Here is a 15,400-nt window from a genome sequence, read left to right as displayed (position 1 = left end):
CAAGAGGATCCCAGGGGCCCTGGTGCTACTCGATCTCTCAGCGGCTTTTGACACAGTGTGTCATAGTCAATTGTTGTCGCGTGTGAGAGACCTGGGCATCGGGGGGCCCGCACTAGGTTGGCTTACCTCTTTCTTGCAAGATAGATCGCAGAAGGTGCAGTTGTCCGACCTAGTATCAACATCAGCGGCCATCACCTGTGGAGTACCGCAAGGCTCGGCCCTCTCACCGCTCCTTTTTAACATCTACCTGCAGCCATTGATTTCAGCTCTTAATCAGATGGAATGTCAGATTTTTAATTATGCTGACGACACGCAGATCGTCATCCAAATAGAGGATTCTCCAGGAGCACAAACCAGGTTGCATAACATCTTAAGGTATACGGTAAATTGGATGTCCGCCAACTCCTTGAAGATTAATCCAGATAAAACCGAGGTGCTGCCTATAACCATCCCGGGCAGCCCTTGGAATGACGGGTTTTGGCCCAAGGAGTTGGGCAGGACGCGGGAACCAGCAACCGTGGTGAAAAGCCTGGGAATCCATTTTGACAGCAATTTGTCTATGAAGAAGCAGGTGTCTGTAGTGGTAGGCACGTGTGTTGGTCTTCTGAGACAGCTTCGCAAGATCTCTCAATTGCTGTCGTTTTCCACTCTAAGAAGCGCTGTGTCAGCTATGATTCTGGGGCGATTGGACTACGGCAATGCGCTGTATATAGGGCTGCCCCAGCAACAACTTGCGAGGCTTCAGACAGTAATGAACGATGCAGCGAGACTGATTTTTAAGAAGCCTAAGAAAACGCTTGCTTCACCTCTCCTGCGGCAGTTACATTGGCTCCCTGTTAGACAGAGGGCATTGTTTAAAGGATTGTTTATTTCACACAAGGCACTCTACGGTAACGCGCCCAGTTACATTAAAACCAGACTATCTGGCTATATCCCTGGTAGGGTGCTGCGGTCCTCTGCAGCCACTCTCTTGATTAATCCACGTTTCCGCCTGTCCACCCTGGGCGGGCGTGCTTTCTCCACTTTGCTTCCTGCAGCATGGAATAAACCACCAACCAATCTCCGTAAGGAGCCTAATTTACTGCTATTCCGCCGAATGTTAAAAAAGCATACTTTTTCGGGAAGCATGGGGAGTGTTGTAAGTTAGCTACCTGTTTTATGTAGAGTTGGCTTCTTTTTGTACAAGCGCTTAGAGACCCTTGGGTGATAATGCGCTACATAAATTGAAATAAATAAATAAATAAAGAAATACATTTACAACGTGACGCATCTGGGAGATGCGTCACGTTGTAAAGCCCTAGGCCAGAAGGAGGCGTTCCTGCGCAGGGGGGGGGCCTTCCGGCGCAGGAAAGCCTCCTAAAAGTGGCTGAGTGAAATCTACAAGATTTCACTCAGTCACTTTGGGGCCAATGCTGCGTCAAAACCCTGCGCCTGCTTGAAGTAGGCGTAAGGATTGACGCAGCATTTGAAGGATAGGGCACCCTCGAGCCTTGCTGGAGCTGCGTCGCGCTTGCGACGCAACTCCAGCAATGCGCCGCTTTACGGCACAGATGCGTCACACATCTGTGCCGTTTTTACCTCATGGTGCGCCACATTGTAAATATGGCGCATCCATGGTGGCGGAGCCGTGGCGCACAATAACTTGGGCATCCCTGCTGATATGCAGGGATGCGCCACTTATTGTAAATATGCCCTGAGCATGCCTCTGAGGTTGGCACTCTCTAGCGACTGAAAGTCCTCAAAAGGTTCAAGGCCACAGCGGGAATCCAAGCGATCCTTCATTAGTAAGTTTCACACTCAAGGATCACCGGATATAGAGCATGGATTTAAACATATTTATTTTTAAATTCTTGAATCTAGTGCCGCTAAATATGATAACGTCACAGAAGATAATCTTTAGAAGTAACGAAATGTTTCACGAGCAATGAAAACAAGGAAATATTACAACATCATTATAACCTTTGTAGCACTAACACTATGGCTGTCCTGTCTCTAGGCGCTAAGCTAGGGCTAGCAGATCAATAAACTATACACTGATTACTGGAGTTTCAATGGTGGTGCGTGTACGAGGGACAAACAAGATTTAGGGAGATATGTGCAAGGAAATGGGAGAGAGAGGCTTTAGCCTTCCTGACTTAACTCCTCTCTCCTCCACTTCTGAAAAGCAAGGCTGCCCCATATTTACAAGAATGCGGTGCAGCCTTGCATTTCCCCCCTGTGATGGCGCTAAGTTTAACAACTTAACGCCACCGCAGACACCCTTGCACCATAGTGCAAGGGCAGGGGAGGATTGTTTATACGTAGGAAGGTTCCCATCCTGCACATAAACAATGTGTAAATGCCGTTTTGTCAATTGCCATGTTTTTTAAAGATTCTTTATGTTCAGGAAGGGGGACCTTCCTGAACATAAACAATCCAGGGCATTTTGCTTGTTCCATATGTGCTGCCTTGCACGAGGAGAAATAATGCATGGATGTGTACATGAACCTCAAACCATCTCATAAAATGAAAATATAAAACCTTAATAATAATTTGTCTCCGTATTACTGCAGCGCCTAGATGCCTCCAGATGAGTGTTCCGATTAGCAAGAATATTCAATCTTTTCAAATTACTTTATTTGGTATAAAAACAATACCATACAAAGTGCATTATTAATAAAAAAAAAGGCATTACAACCGCTAAAATTACGTGATAAAATAAAAGAATATCTGAACATTCACCATAAAAATGTTTCGTGTCTTAAAAGTCATATTAAAGCAATTTATACAGTAAAAACGAGAATCCTGGGCAATGTTGGTGCAGCCAACCCTTCTGCCACCAAGGAGGATAGTAGACAGTTACTGGCCACCTCTAGTGTGCCTTACAGCCTTATTCATCAACGGGCCGTTTTGCGAGCCCCTAATAGCGAATCATAGCGAATCGCTATTAAGGACTCGCAAAACGGTATTCATGTAGGAATTGCTAAATAAATAGCGATTCCTACACATTCCTTATTTGCGAGTAGCAAATTGCTAATCGCAAATAAGGAATAACTCCCCATTCATTGTTATGGGCCAAAAGGCCAATAGGAATGAATGGGGAGTATTCCTTATTTGCGATTAGCAATTTGCTACTCGCAAATAAGATAGCGATTTCAAGGGTGCCAGGGGTGTCCAAAGGACACCCTGTAGCACCCCTTAAATGCAAATTGAAACAGGTGTTGCGCACACACATGTCCAAAGGACATGTGTGTGTGCAACATGCAACTTAGAAAAATGTTTTTAAAAGCATTTTCCTAAGCTTTTGCTATTTACCGAGAGGTCTGACCTCTCGGTAAATAGCGGCCCAAAATTGCATTTTCGCAATTTTAAAATGCTTCATGAATTGCATTTAAGGAATCTCAAATAGAGATTCCTTAAATTCAATTCTTCGCAAATGTGCAAATTCTTAAATAGCAAATTTTGCATTTGGGATGATGAATCCCAAATGCAAAAATTGCACTCGCAAAAGGCAAGATTCTGAGAATCTTGCCCTTTGCGAGTGCGATTTAGCTTGATGAATCAGGCGGTTAGTCTCACTACCGATCTTAAAAAATTTACAGTACTAAACAGCGTTAGTGGATCTGCTGACAATTTAAAAAACAATAGTGCCACCTTTGCCTGGTTGAATCTATTTTGCCTTAGGATGGCTTTTAAAAACATTGTCCTTGGGTACGCATAGAAGGGAGATATTAAAACGAAGTGAAGAGTGTCCTGCGGAGACCACTGGTCGCAGCCGCACGGTCCCTTTATCTCGATATCTGGTGTGTACCCTGCTGGAACTGATAAAATGTGATGCAAGAGATTCAGCCTAAATCTGGTCATTAGGAATCTGTTGTGTTTGTTGTACATATGGGACAGATAAAATTCCATTCCTGGAGTTGATTCAGTTAGCAAGTGGGCTCTCACCGAGGGTTTCATCAGCTCTCCGTCCTCCCTTTCATTTGCTGTTTGCCTAGAGAATTCCATCTTTATGATGCCCTTGTCTTTAGGCGTAAGTTTAGTGGGTTCATCAAAATACTTGACATAACCCGACCCTTTCAAGGTTTCCGTTACATATTTGAGCCAGGGTATTATTCGTCCCCTACCCAGGGCAATGCAGTCCGTTAGTATTTACCTACTTAATGTGGCTTCAGGGTTCGTCCATATTTTAATCCAACAGGTTATGGGTTTGAGTCTTAGCCAATCGCTAATATTAGTGAGGCCTAACTCCTGATGGACAATATGGGAAGGCGTGCTTTGTGGTACCTGCAGAACCCTTCTCAGGAATTAATTTTCCTCATTTTGAATCAGCGTAGTATCTCTAAAACTCCCATACCTCACTTCCATACAAGGTCCTAGCACAGCATACAGAGGTGTACAGGTGCATTATTTCATACGGTGACCAGCGGCCTAGTCTTTTTGCAAAATTCATAATTGATCCCACCGAGCTAATTTGAGAGCTACATTTATCATTAATCAAAGTTTTAAAACTGAGGTGCTTATCAAATAAAATCCCTAGATAATTAAGGGCCATATGTATCAAGCTAATTAGCATTCGCAAAGGCCGAAATTCTGCGAATTTCGGCCTTTGCGAATGCTAATGTGATAAATGGTATGTATCAAACATGTTTGATGCAAAATAAGGAATAGCAAAATTTGCTATTCTTTATTTTGCGATTGCACGTAAGGAATCACAAATTTTGCGATTCCTTAAATGCAATGTATCAAACAAAAAATATTTTAAAAAATGCCATTAAGGATTCGCAAATTACCACCAACTTCTAGTTGGTGGTAAATTGCGAATTCTTTTCAAAAAGCTTTTTTCCAAAAATCCAAAGGTGCCTTATGACGCTCATACATGCCCTTAGGGCATGTATGTGCGCCATATGCCCCCAAATGTCTTTTTCAGGGGTGCAGCAGGGTGTTCTTGAGACACCCCTGCACCCTTGAAAAAATTCTTAATTTGCGATTAGCAAATTGCTAATCGCAAATTGCCCATTCATTCCTGTGGGCCTCCTGGCCCATAGAAATGAATGGGTAATTTGCGATTAGCAATTTGCTAATCGCAAATTAGGAATGGTAAGGAATCGCTATGAAAAAGCGATTTTGTACATACATCCCGTTTTGCGAATTCCAAATAGCGATTCCTTGAAATTTGCTATTTGGTTTCCGCAAAACGGAACTATGATACATATGGCCCTAAATGCCTGCACTTTTTCGAATGTGTGAGATCCAATTGTAAAGATAAAATTCTTAGATGGTCTTTTCCCTGTTTCCATTACGTATGATTTAGTGAGATTGGGTGATAGATCTAGATCTTCCATGAAGCTGACAAAGCCATCAATAAAAGACTGTAATCCTCGTGCGGTGCGGGCCAGGAGCGTACAGTAGGACCGATATACCACTTTTACCTATACGCGGACAGTCCACCCCTAAATCTCCGAGCGCCTTGTCTAGTCCATTTATATATAATGTAAATAGAAAAGGCGCCAGGATGCATCCCTGCCTTACACCCCTTGAGCAAGGGAAATGATTAGTTGTATTCCCCTCTTCCTTGAATCTGACCTGTGCCGCGGTGTTCTGGTGGAGCACTCTCAAAATATTTACCAGGCTTGGGTCAACACCAAGCAACCCTAGGGATTCCCACAGTTTCCTTCGGTTGACCCGGTCGAAGGCTGACGTCAGATCCATAAAGGCCAAGTACACCGCCCCATTACTTGACATGGTGTACTTGGCCACCAGGTGGTATTAATTAAGGCATTGGTCCGTTGTGGATCGGCCATTTCTAAACCCATACTGGGTATCCGCCCAATCCGTCAACCGATTAAGTATAGCCCTTCCCAGGACTTTCACTGTCACATCTATTAACGAGATCGGGCGGTAACATTGTGGGTCACTCCTGTTTCCCTTTTTAAAAATTGGAACTATAATGGCCGTGGACCATGACCTAGGCATCCCTGATTCCACTGCTGTATTGAGAACTCATGTAAGTATGGGGGCCCAAAGGTCTACCTGGCTCTTAAAAAGGTCTGGCGGGATCCCGTCGGGGCCTGGGGCCTTATTTCGTGTCAGCCCGTATATTCCTGCCTTGATCTCTCCCAGGGAAAAGCTTATCGGCATGCTGTTTACATTTCCTATATCTGGTACTATTGAATCTTCCGAGCTACCGTAATTATACAGGCCTTTAAAATGCTCCACCCATTAGTCCGGAAGAATGTGACAGGCCACCTTCGACTTATTCGATTCCTGGAAACAAGGATCGTTAATTACTCTCCAGAATTCGTTCATATCCCTGCGCTCTGCGGCATCTTTTAGTGTCTCCCATGCCTGGTTCTGTAGCCTGGTTTTACATTGTTTAATGGCCCTTTTATAGTGTGCCCTACAGACAACCACCTTAGTCTTATCTTTTGGGACGGTTTTGAGTGCTAGCTTCAGTTCTCTCTGTGCCAGGGTACATTCGTGGTCAAACCATCTAGGGTGCATTGGGTCATATTTTGTCTTTTTGCCCCTCAATAACCCGTCGATGTTAGCAAGAATATTCAACATAACATAACATAAAAGCAAATAATTAAAGGGAATAAAATTATATAATTATAAAGGGAACAATCATAGTGTTTATGACCCCCCTGGAATAACGTCAAATCCAAACAAGCACTGAAAGTGTGTTTGCATAAACGTGAGTCTCACATGTCGATGACACGTGAACAGAACAGAAGAACATGGATTTGAGGGAATCAAAGTCCATACCTTGTTGTATCAATAACATGTTTTCAGACAGAAATGAAAGGGGTCTCTGCATTGGAAGACACAGGATCACAAGAGCTCCAACAATCAAAAGACATGTGCAGGCAGCCAAACCTTTCAGTGCAGGACACTCAACTCTGGAACAACCCTTACTCTTAGCACACTGTAATTTTATCCCCTGAGCTCCATAAAGAGAAGAATGGGTATAGTTTTTGTCCGGAGAATGAATGCCAGCATGTATAAATGTTGTCTAAAGTTTCGGCATTGAAGAACAGCACTTTGCTGCTTTCGTAGTCCAGGTAAACGCCAATCTTCTTGGGCTTTTTCTTGATGGCCAGAGGCGTTGGGGGTGAGGTGAGCGCAGTGTATATTCCACCTTTCAGCTGCAGCAGCCACTTCCCCTCGTTGGGCGACAGCTCAATTCTTTCCTTCCTTTCGATAGTACTTTGGACGACCCCTACGGTCCACCCAGGGCTGTTGTCCACCTCAATCTCCCAGTAATGCTTCCCTGAGCTGTATCTCTCTGAACCAAGCACACAGAGGCGAGTATCGAAACGCTCAGGATAGTCTGGTAAGTCTGTCTGTCTCGCTCCACACGTCACTGTCTTGGAGTCATTTGAAATGTGAAGTTCAGGGTGAGCTGTGTTGTGGTCCATCAGAACTTCCACTGGAAATGAAAGGGTTAAAGATGGTTTCAGTCAAAAACTACAGAGAAAAAGAATTGCATCTTAAGCTACAGGAGGAAGAGACAGAGAGAGTAAAGGAGACTCCTATTTCATCATACACCAGGTCTACACAGAAGCGAGCAGAAGACAGACACATCTTTACCTCAGACAAGATTGACACCACAGGAGACAGCACAGAGCCTTAACATGGGCTGAAGCAGACCTCAGTCAAGATGGAAACCACAGGAGACAGCACAGTGACTTAACATTTGTTAGTATGAACAGCCTGCTTGCTAATGAATATGCATGAGCCAGGAGAATGCCTGGTCATTGCATATTGAATGTTCTTACTAGTGACGTATAATGCAGAGAGAGAATCCTACCAAAGACTGCATGACATCGTCACAGATGGCAGACCCTGAATGCCCACACCCAGGAATTACTAGTGTGTTTCCCAAAAAAAGAGCTGCGGTAATGACAGTGGAAAGGGGAACGGCACTGCGGAGAAGCAAGATGGCGGATAGGTGAGCGGTCCACCCTGTAGCTCCCGTTGTCTCACTGTATCACAGCTGTCTTGAGTGGACGAGCCTCTAAGGAGATTCACAGCGCTCCCACAAGGGTTTAGGGTCAAACGTAAGAGGAACTGATGCAGTAAAAGTGGTCGCAAATTGTGCCTTGACTTTTATTAAATTGATTCTGATTTTGCGAACCGACTTATGTACTAATAGGTCGATTTGCAAAATCAGCATTCATCAGTGATTGGAATCCACCCAACCTCATTAATATGTAAGACGTAGGTTGCAAATTGCAACCTACTCTAATTGGTTACAATCAGAGGGATGGTGGCCTGATGGGGTCAGCAGACTAGTATGTGTGTGGTTGCTTTTCAATAAAGCAATATTTTTTATGTATTTCACTTTCGTTAAAGACAAATTTCATGCATTAAAAAAAAAAGTTTTTATGAGTAAAAAGTGATTCTTTTGGCCACCGTCTACTCCTTCAAAATTTAATTTTGAACAATCATAAAGGGCAAGGTGTCCCTTGCTGGTGCCTTACCGTTTGAAAATGGGTCACCACTGCCTTCCATCTTGGTAAAATATTAATGTTTTTAATGGATTTCATTAGCAACACATTAATACATCTATCTTATTGTGAATTGCTTTTTGGATGGGACGCGCTAAACATGCCCTTTCCAAAGAGCGATTCGCTATGTTGTTGCAACTCCAAATTGCAATTCAGTGCTGTGTCATCATATCACACGTTGGTGAGGCACCTGCACCGAGTGCGTGGTGTAGAGGCCCGAGAAGACTTTGAGAAGCATTCCTGCCCCCCTAAAAGGACTAGTTGCACTCTACTGATGAGGAATAATTCCAGAACATGTTTCTCGTGTTACACAGCACTGGCAGCACCAACAAGGGTGAAAAACTAAAGACTGTCATTGAAGTAAGTGTCATCATGCACTGCATTAACCATGATGCAGTGGGGAGAACAGAGTGCTGCGGTGTGGGCAGGGTGCTCCCACACCCCTCTGTATATCACAGTTTGGCTTTGGTACATAACAAAAGGCCATTTTGCTGTCGCAAAAGGTCTGATTTAGTGAATTGGAAGATTTGTGATCACAAAATGCCTTAGTACGCCTGACATTGAGAATTTTTACAAACTTCCGGGTTCGTCCATTTGAACAAAAGCAAGAGTAAATTTGCCTGACTTTAACATGGCCGCCAAAAATGAACATATAAATGCACTGCGGCTCTAAAGATCACGGCCATACTAACCTTCGTATGGGTACTAGGCAGTGGCTTTAGCACCACTAATATGAGCACAACATGAGCAGGGGGGAGATGAGAGCCTGATCTGGAGGGGGTTTGGGGAATCCTGTACTCCGCTCATTAGATAGACATAGGTGAAAAGCTCCCACCTACCTCTGGTGCAAACAAAGTGGATCATCATGAAGGGGGGGTAACACCAGAGACTTTGGGTGCATGTGCAATGGTTCTTACCTCGATTTCTCTTTGCAGGAATAATCTCTGAAATGAGAAACATGATTTCATTATTTGCATGAGAATAAGTCAAATAAGAAACGTCGCAGCATCAAAAGAGAAGGTCCAATATTAACCCCTCCCATGCTGGTGACGGAACCGCTCCATCACCAGCCACGGACGCGCTGTGCTGATGACGGTGCGGTTCCGTCACGGCCCGCTCAGCGCGCATGCGCAGGGCGGATTCTGCGCGTGCGCTGGACATTCTGTTAAGCGGGCGGGGCCGTGATGGAAACGCTCCGTCATCAGCACAGCGCACCCGAGGCTTGTGACGGAGCAGTTCCGTCATGAGCATGGGAGCGCCGCGCGACCCCCCTCCCCCTTAGCGCTGCGGCGGAATTGCCGCCGCAGCGAAGGGGCTAAAGAGGAGAGTTTAGCCCCTGTAGCTACGGCAGCATTACCCGCGCAGTCATTCACTGCTCTGTACCGCTGATCAAGTCGCTGTCCGCCACCACGTCATAGACGTGGTGGGGCTAGTCGCAAACTGCATTTTGTGGTACATTGAGCGGTAGAACAATAGTCACCTCCACCTTTCCTACTTTTTTTTCTTTTTTACGGGACCCCTCACACACGTACGTTTGGTTCTGAGCAGTAAATGTTGGGGGGACGGGAGATTGGCTGGAAAAAGAGGCTGATGTACTACTAAATGGGGCGGGTTTCCGGAGGAGTGAAGAGGAGGCTTAGGGAGGAATGTGCACCCTCCGACACCAGAGTGAGACCATTGTTATTCACAAAACACACTTCTAAAATTTCGACAACCAAAAATGACTCAACATGACAGTAAATTACTCCAACTCGGAGCTGGAATAAGCCCAGCTCCACTCAAGGTGAACCGCTGGTACCGCAACACCCTTCCAGAAAACAATAGAGGTATGGTATGAAATCAAATCCCATAGGAAAAATGGTACATTATTTGACATTATTTTAGTACATATATAAAACATAATATTCAATTAAAAAATATAAATATAAGACATATTTATTATTTGTTATCAAATATTTAAACAACCTTTCTTGAATTTGAAGACCAATGAAGATTCATTTTTATTAAGACATAAAATACTTTTAATTTTCATGGATTTGAGGGCGTGGCCAGATGGGAGGAGCGATGCACGGGCCTGGGAGGATGTTAGGGGTGTGGCCAGGTGGGAGGAGCATTACACAGGTTCTGAGAGGAGGTTAGGGGCGTGGCCAGGTGGGAGGAGTATTGAATACTTGCAACGTCCTCCAGGCAGGGTTTGGGGAAAGGGTCTGGTTTCGCTTGTGCTCGCGGCTCTACCTGGATCCGCACATGGTTTTATCCATCGACTTTTTCGACTGATACATAGGACTCGTTGGTCCCTCACCCAGAATCCCCAGGTGTGAGACTGCCACGCCAGTTGTGATAGGCTGGAAAGGTATCCAACCAGGAAATCCCCCTTTGGCCAACTTGTAATCAGCTCCTTCCTGTTCAAGGTCTTCAAGCTTGATGCGGCATTAATCAGGCTCCGGCCTCCGCACTGACTGCCCGCCGACATTGTATTACTACAAACTGCACAGTTTGACCTGTAAATGACCTCACGGAATGGATCTGGCCAGGGCACAAGTCCTAAAAAAAGAAGTGAGGGGACTAACCAAGATAGGTAGTATGCAAGTGAAAGCATGACTGGTGCCGTCAGAGCGCATGATGTCACGATATGTGACATCGCACGTGACATCACAGGAAGTGACTCCACTGGCAGTGACATCACAGGAAGTGACTTCACTGGAAGTGACATCACAGGAAGTGATATCAGATATTAAAACCTCACACATATGTTTATCAGATGTATCATGAGTACATTGAAGCGCATTATGAGATTTAACAAATTTGATTTGTTGTCAGGGTTGCGTCAAAAAAGTGGCGCAATCCTGGCGCAAAATCTGGGCCTCAACTAATACATAAAACATTTTAAACCCTGCCACAAACACATTGGCAACAAGGAGAAGCATAACAGTAGATCTGTTCTACTTCATTGGTTGCAAAGTCTACATTTTAATATATTTGATTGGGTTAAGGTGTCTGCTGCACAGGTGGCCAGTAAATCTCAGATAATAGTAATAAAGGTGAGATAGAACTGGACGTTAACGAATCTGTAGGAGAGATCTGAGTGTTGTGAAGCCCCAGATTTGATTCAAAGTAGTATAGAAGGTTAATATGTCTGATGCAAAGCACTTCACGTAACATGCAGGTGACAGATACATATTTTATGTAGATAGGTAAGTGCAATACTGCTTTTAACACAGGGATCCTGTTGGTACAGGCAGGTCATAAATTGAAATCCTTCTAATATAGCCCAGTGAGCTACAAAAGACATGTGACTCCTGAACCCTGTAACCCTGTCGCATGTAACAAATCTTGTACATTGAGCTACACATTAACATAATTTATTATCAACGTGTAATGTGTATGCTTTGTAAAGAACTCTGACCCACACTGTAAGAATGTCAGACCAACACATCTGACACTCTTACAGCCATGAATCCATCATACCTATCTCATACAGGGACTGAAAAAACTCCAAAGCTGCCTCTCTTAACCCCATCCCCGCTGAGTTGTGCCGCTCGCACGCTGATGACGAGCTGAGCTCGTCATGTAAAGCGCGTTTTTAAAAAACGCCGCGTACAGCGGGAAAAGCCGCCGCACGCATGCGGTTAAATACCTGTGAAGAGATAACAAGCTGTGTGCCTTTGGGTCCCCTCCGTTGCATTTACTTTTAAGTGTGAGGTTCCAGGCCGCCTCTAGTCAGGATATTCAAACCAAAGGAGGCCTAATGGCCCCTTAACTTTGGCCTTTATCTTCGCCCCAGCTGGATGGGAAAAAAAGTCCCCGCCTGCACGTTGCTGCTGGGAATGGGAAGCAGACAACGTACAGGTGCTGCAGAACGTGTCCGGTGTCTGAAAATGACACAAGGACAAGTTCAACATAAGTTTGTGGGGATCAACTTCTTGTCAGGGTGGGAGGCTTCCACCCTTTGAGAATAGTGGGTGGGCACCGTGTACCTGCGTGTACCCCCGACTTGTGTCTGGGCTCCATTTAAATGCCCAATAATCCAAGAGCTGGTCATTCTAACTATAAATATGTATAGAGAATTCCCGCTTGTTTTTTCTTACAGAGGGGACGTTATATTCTTGAGAGTCACCAGGAAAGTCCATGGTTTTGAGAACTTCCCGCCCGGACAGATTCCCTAAATCTACAAATATAAGAAATGGATGCCGGCTAGTCACTGAAATACAACGAGGAACTGGTGGATTTGGAAATTATGCACTCAACTGCCCTAGTCCTGATGAGGCCCGCGAGTAATGGGGCTGAAACGTGTCAACAGATAATTCAAGACACCTGAAAAAACTAAAACAATAGGAAATAAATTAGGAGCACTACAAAAAATAGAGGCTTGAGTAATAAACCTCTGAGTTGCTCCAGCAGGGTGATCTAGTATTCAAGTGAATGCTCAATGTAGAATAATTTGAGAAGCATCGATCTTGATGAAAAGGGCGAAGAGAGCAAAAAGAAAATATAGACTTTGTGTTTGTATGTTTAAATGTAAATATGTGTATATATATGTTTGCGTGATGTATATGGTTATATATATGTAAAAAAAGAAAAAAGATAATTTTCTTTTGATTTTTCACGTAATTTATGGAATGTAAATATGTGTATATATATATGTTTGCGTGATGTATATGTTTATATATATGTAAAAAAAATATCATTTTCTTTAGATTTTTCACGGAATTTATGGAATAAATATAGCAAAGTACGCTTTATTAAGGAGCGCTTTTGTCCATACTGAATCGCCTTTGACTATTGAAGGTTGACATATAAAGAGTTCTCAAGGAAATTGTGTCCATAGGAAGATATAATTTAAGTATCGCTTCATCTTACTGTTAAGCGAGGTTATCGATCCCGAGGCATTATTATTTTGTTGATTGAATGTTGTGCCCGGGCTCTGGCATATACGGAGGAGAGACTGGCCATGTGTACCCCGGCTGAGGCTCTGGGGTCAGGGAACGGGGACTCACCCTGGTCCCACTGGAGAGGTGAGGACGATTCTCAGTCTGGCCACAGGCTTTGCTTCCAGACTTTAGAGTGGAAGCCTCTCCTACAAGTTTTAGGATGACAGTGACCCCCTATCCTTTGGAGGCTCTGAGGGTATGTTGTCTCATTCTCAGTCACTCTGCAGAGACCAGCCACCCTACTGGCAGGGAGAGGAGACACCAGTTCACAGAGTAGTGTTTGCCTTAAAGCTGAAAATTGTATGTGTTTGTCCAGAAAAACTTGGCACGGACACCCCTGGAGTGGGATGAGGAGTGACCGACAGGGAGGCGTTTGCTAGGTATGGGTGGTGGTTTGAACCAGACAGGTGGATCTTCAGTTTTCATCCACAGACTTTGGAATTATTTGTTTCCAAGTCCCAAGCTTAACCATCTCCTATTTATCTCAGATCCAGCACCTCTCGTTCCCAAGAATTATTTGTGGATTTAAGGGTACCTGTGAGATGAGTCTGTGCGACCACCAAGGTGGAGCCACGATGGGTCGCCGGCATCCACAGGATTGTCATGTGAACTGTACTTCCCATTTCTGTTCATTTAGGATAACACTGTGCAGAATAACATTATATAATTTCATAACTTCATAATGTAACAACATAATGTCATAACACTGATGTACTGGACGCTAGGTTCAAGGGGTTCACTCGCTGCACTGGTGTACTGGACGCTGGGTTCAAGGGGTTCACCCGCTGCACTGATGTACTGGATGAAAGGTTCAAGGGGTTCACCCGCTGCACTGGTACTGGACGCTAGGTTCAAGGGGTTCACTCGCTGGACTGGTGTACTGGACGCTGGGTTCAAGGGGTTCACCCGCTGCACCGGTGTACTGGACGCTAGGTTCAAGGGGTTCACCCGATGCACTGATGTACTGGATGAAAGGTTCAAGGGGTTCACCCGCTGCACTGGTACTGGACGCTAGGTTCAAGGGGTTCACTCGCTGGACTGGTGTACTGGACGCTGGGTTCAAGGGGTTCACCCGATGCACCGGTGTACTGGATGCTAGGTTCAAGGGGTTCACCCACTGCACTGATGTACTGGACGCTAGGTTCAAGGGGTTCACCCACTGCACTGATGTACTGGACGCTGGGTTCAAGGGGTTCACTCGCTGGACTGGTGTACTGGACGCTGGGTTCAAGGGGTTCACTCGATGCACTGATGTACTGGACACTAGGTTCAAGGGGTTCACTCACTGCACTGGTGTACTGGACGCTGGGTTCAAGGGGTTCACTCGCTGGACTGGTGTACTGGACGCTGGGTTCAAGGGGTTCACCCGATGCACTGATGTACTGGATGCTAGGTTCAAGGGGTTCACCCACTGCACTGGTACTGGACGCTAGGTTCAAGGGGTTCACCCGCTGCACTGGTGTACTGGACGCTAGGTTCAAGGGGTTCACTCGCTGCACTGGTGTACTGGACGCTAGGTTCAAGGGGTTCACTTGCTGCACTGGTACTGGACGCTAGGATTAAGGGGTTCACTCACTGCACTGGTACTCGACGCTAGGTTCAAGGGGTTCACCCGCTGCACTGGTGTACTGGACGCTAGGTTCAAGGGGTTCACTCGCTGCACTGGGGTACTGGACGCTAGGTTCAAGGGGTTCACTCGCTGGACTGGTGTACTGGACGCTAGGTTCAAGGGGTTCACTTGCTGCACTGGTACTGGACACTAGGATTAAGGGGTTCACTCACTGCACTGGAACTGGACGCTAGGTTCAAGGGGTTCACTTGCTGCACTGGTGTACTGGACGCTAGGTTTAAGGGGTTCATGCTCTGCACTTGCACTGGTGCACTGGACGCTGGGTTCAAGGAGTTCACCCGATGCACTGATGTACTGGATGCTAGGTTCAAGGGGTTCACCCACTGCACTGATGTACTGGACGCTGG

The 15,400-nt window shown here is 45.2% G+C and overlaps 1 protein-coding gene across 5 annotated transcripts in view; it reads right to left on the bottom strand.

Moving 5' to 3' along the window:
- Window positions 1–1,829: 1,829 nt before the first annotated feature.
- LOC144828260 (butyrophilin subfamily 1 member A1-like) overlaps window positions 1,830–15,400 on the bottom strand; it is a 61,768-nt gene continuing 48,197 nt past the window's right edge. For all 5 annotated transcript variants that reach the window (XM_078686336.1, XM_078686335.1, XM_078686339.1 and 2 more), the window contains 3 exons: window positions 9,410–9,436; window positions 6,550–7,411; window positions 1,830–2,600 (listed from right to left, as the gene is read on the bottom strand). In XM_078686336.1, the coding sequence (XP_078542462.1) occupies window positions 6,900–7,411; window positions 9,410–9,436 (539 nt within the window). In that variant the 3' untranslated portion in view covers window positions 1,830–2,600; window positions 6,550–6,899. The remainder of the gene's footprint in view (window positions 2,601–6,549; window positions 7,412–9,409; window positions 9,437–15,400) is intronic.

The sequence above is a fragment of the Lissotriton helveticus genome, chromosome 4_1 (genome assembly GCF_964261635.1).
Source record: "Lissotriton helveticus chromosome 4_1, aLisHel1.1, whole genome shotgun sequence".
Taxonomy (NCBI): domain Eukaryota; kingdom Metazoa; phylum Chordata; class Amphibia; order Caudata; family Salamandridae; genus Lissotriton; species Lissotriton helveticus.
This window is presented reverse-complemented; position numbering and strand designations above follow the sequence as displayed.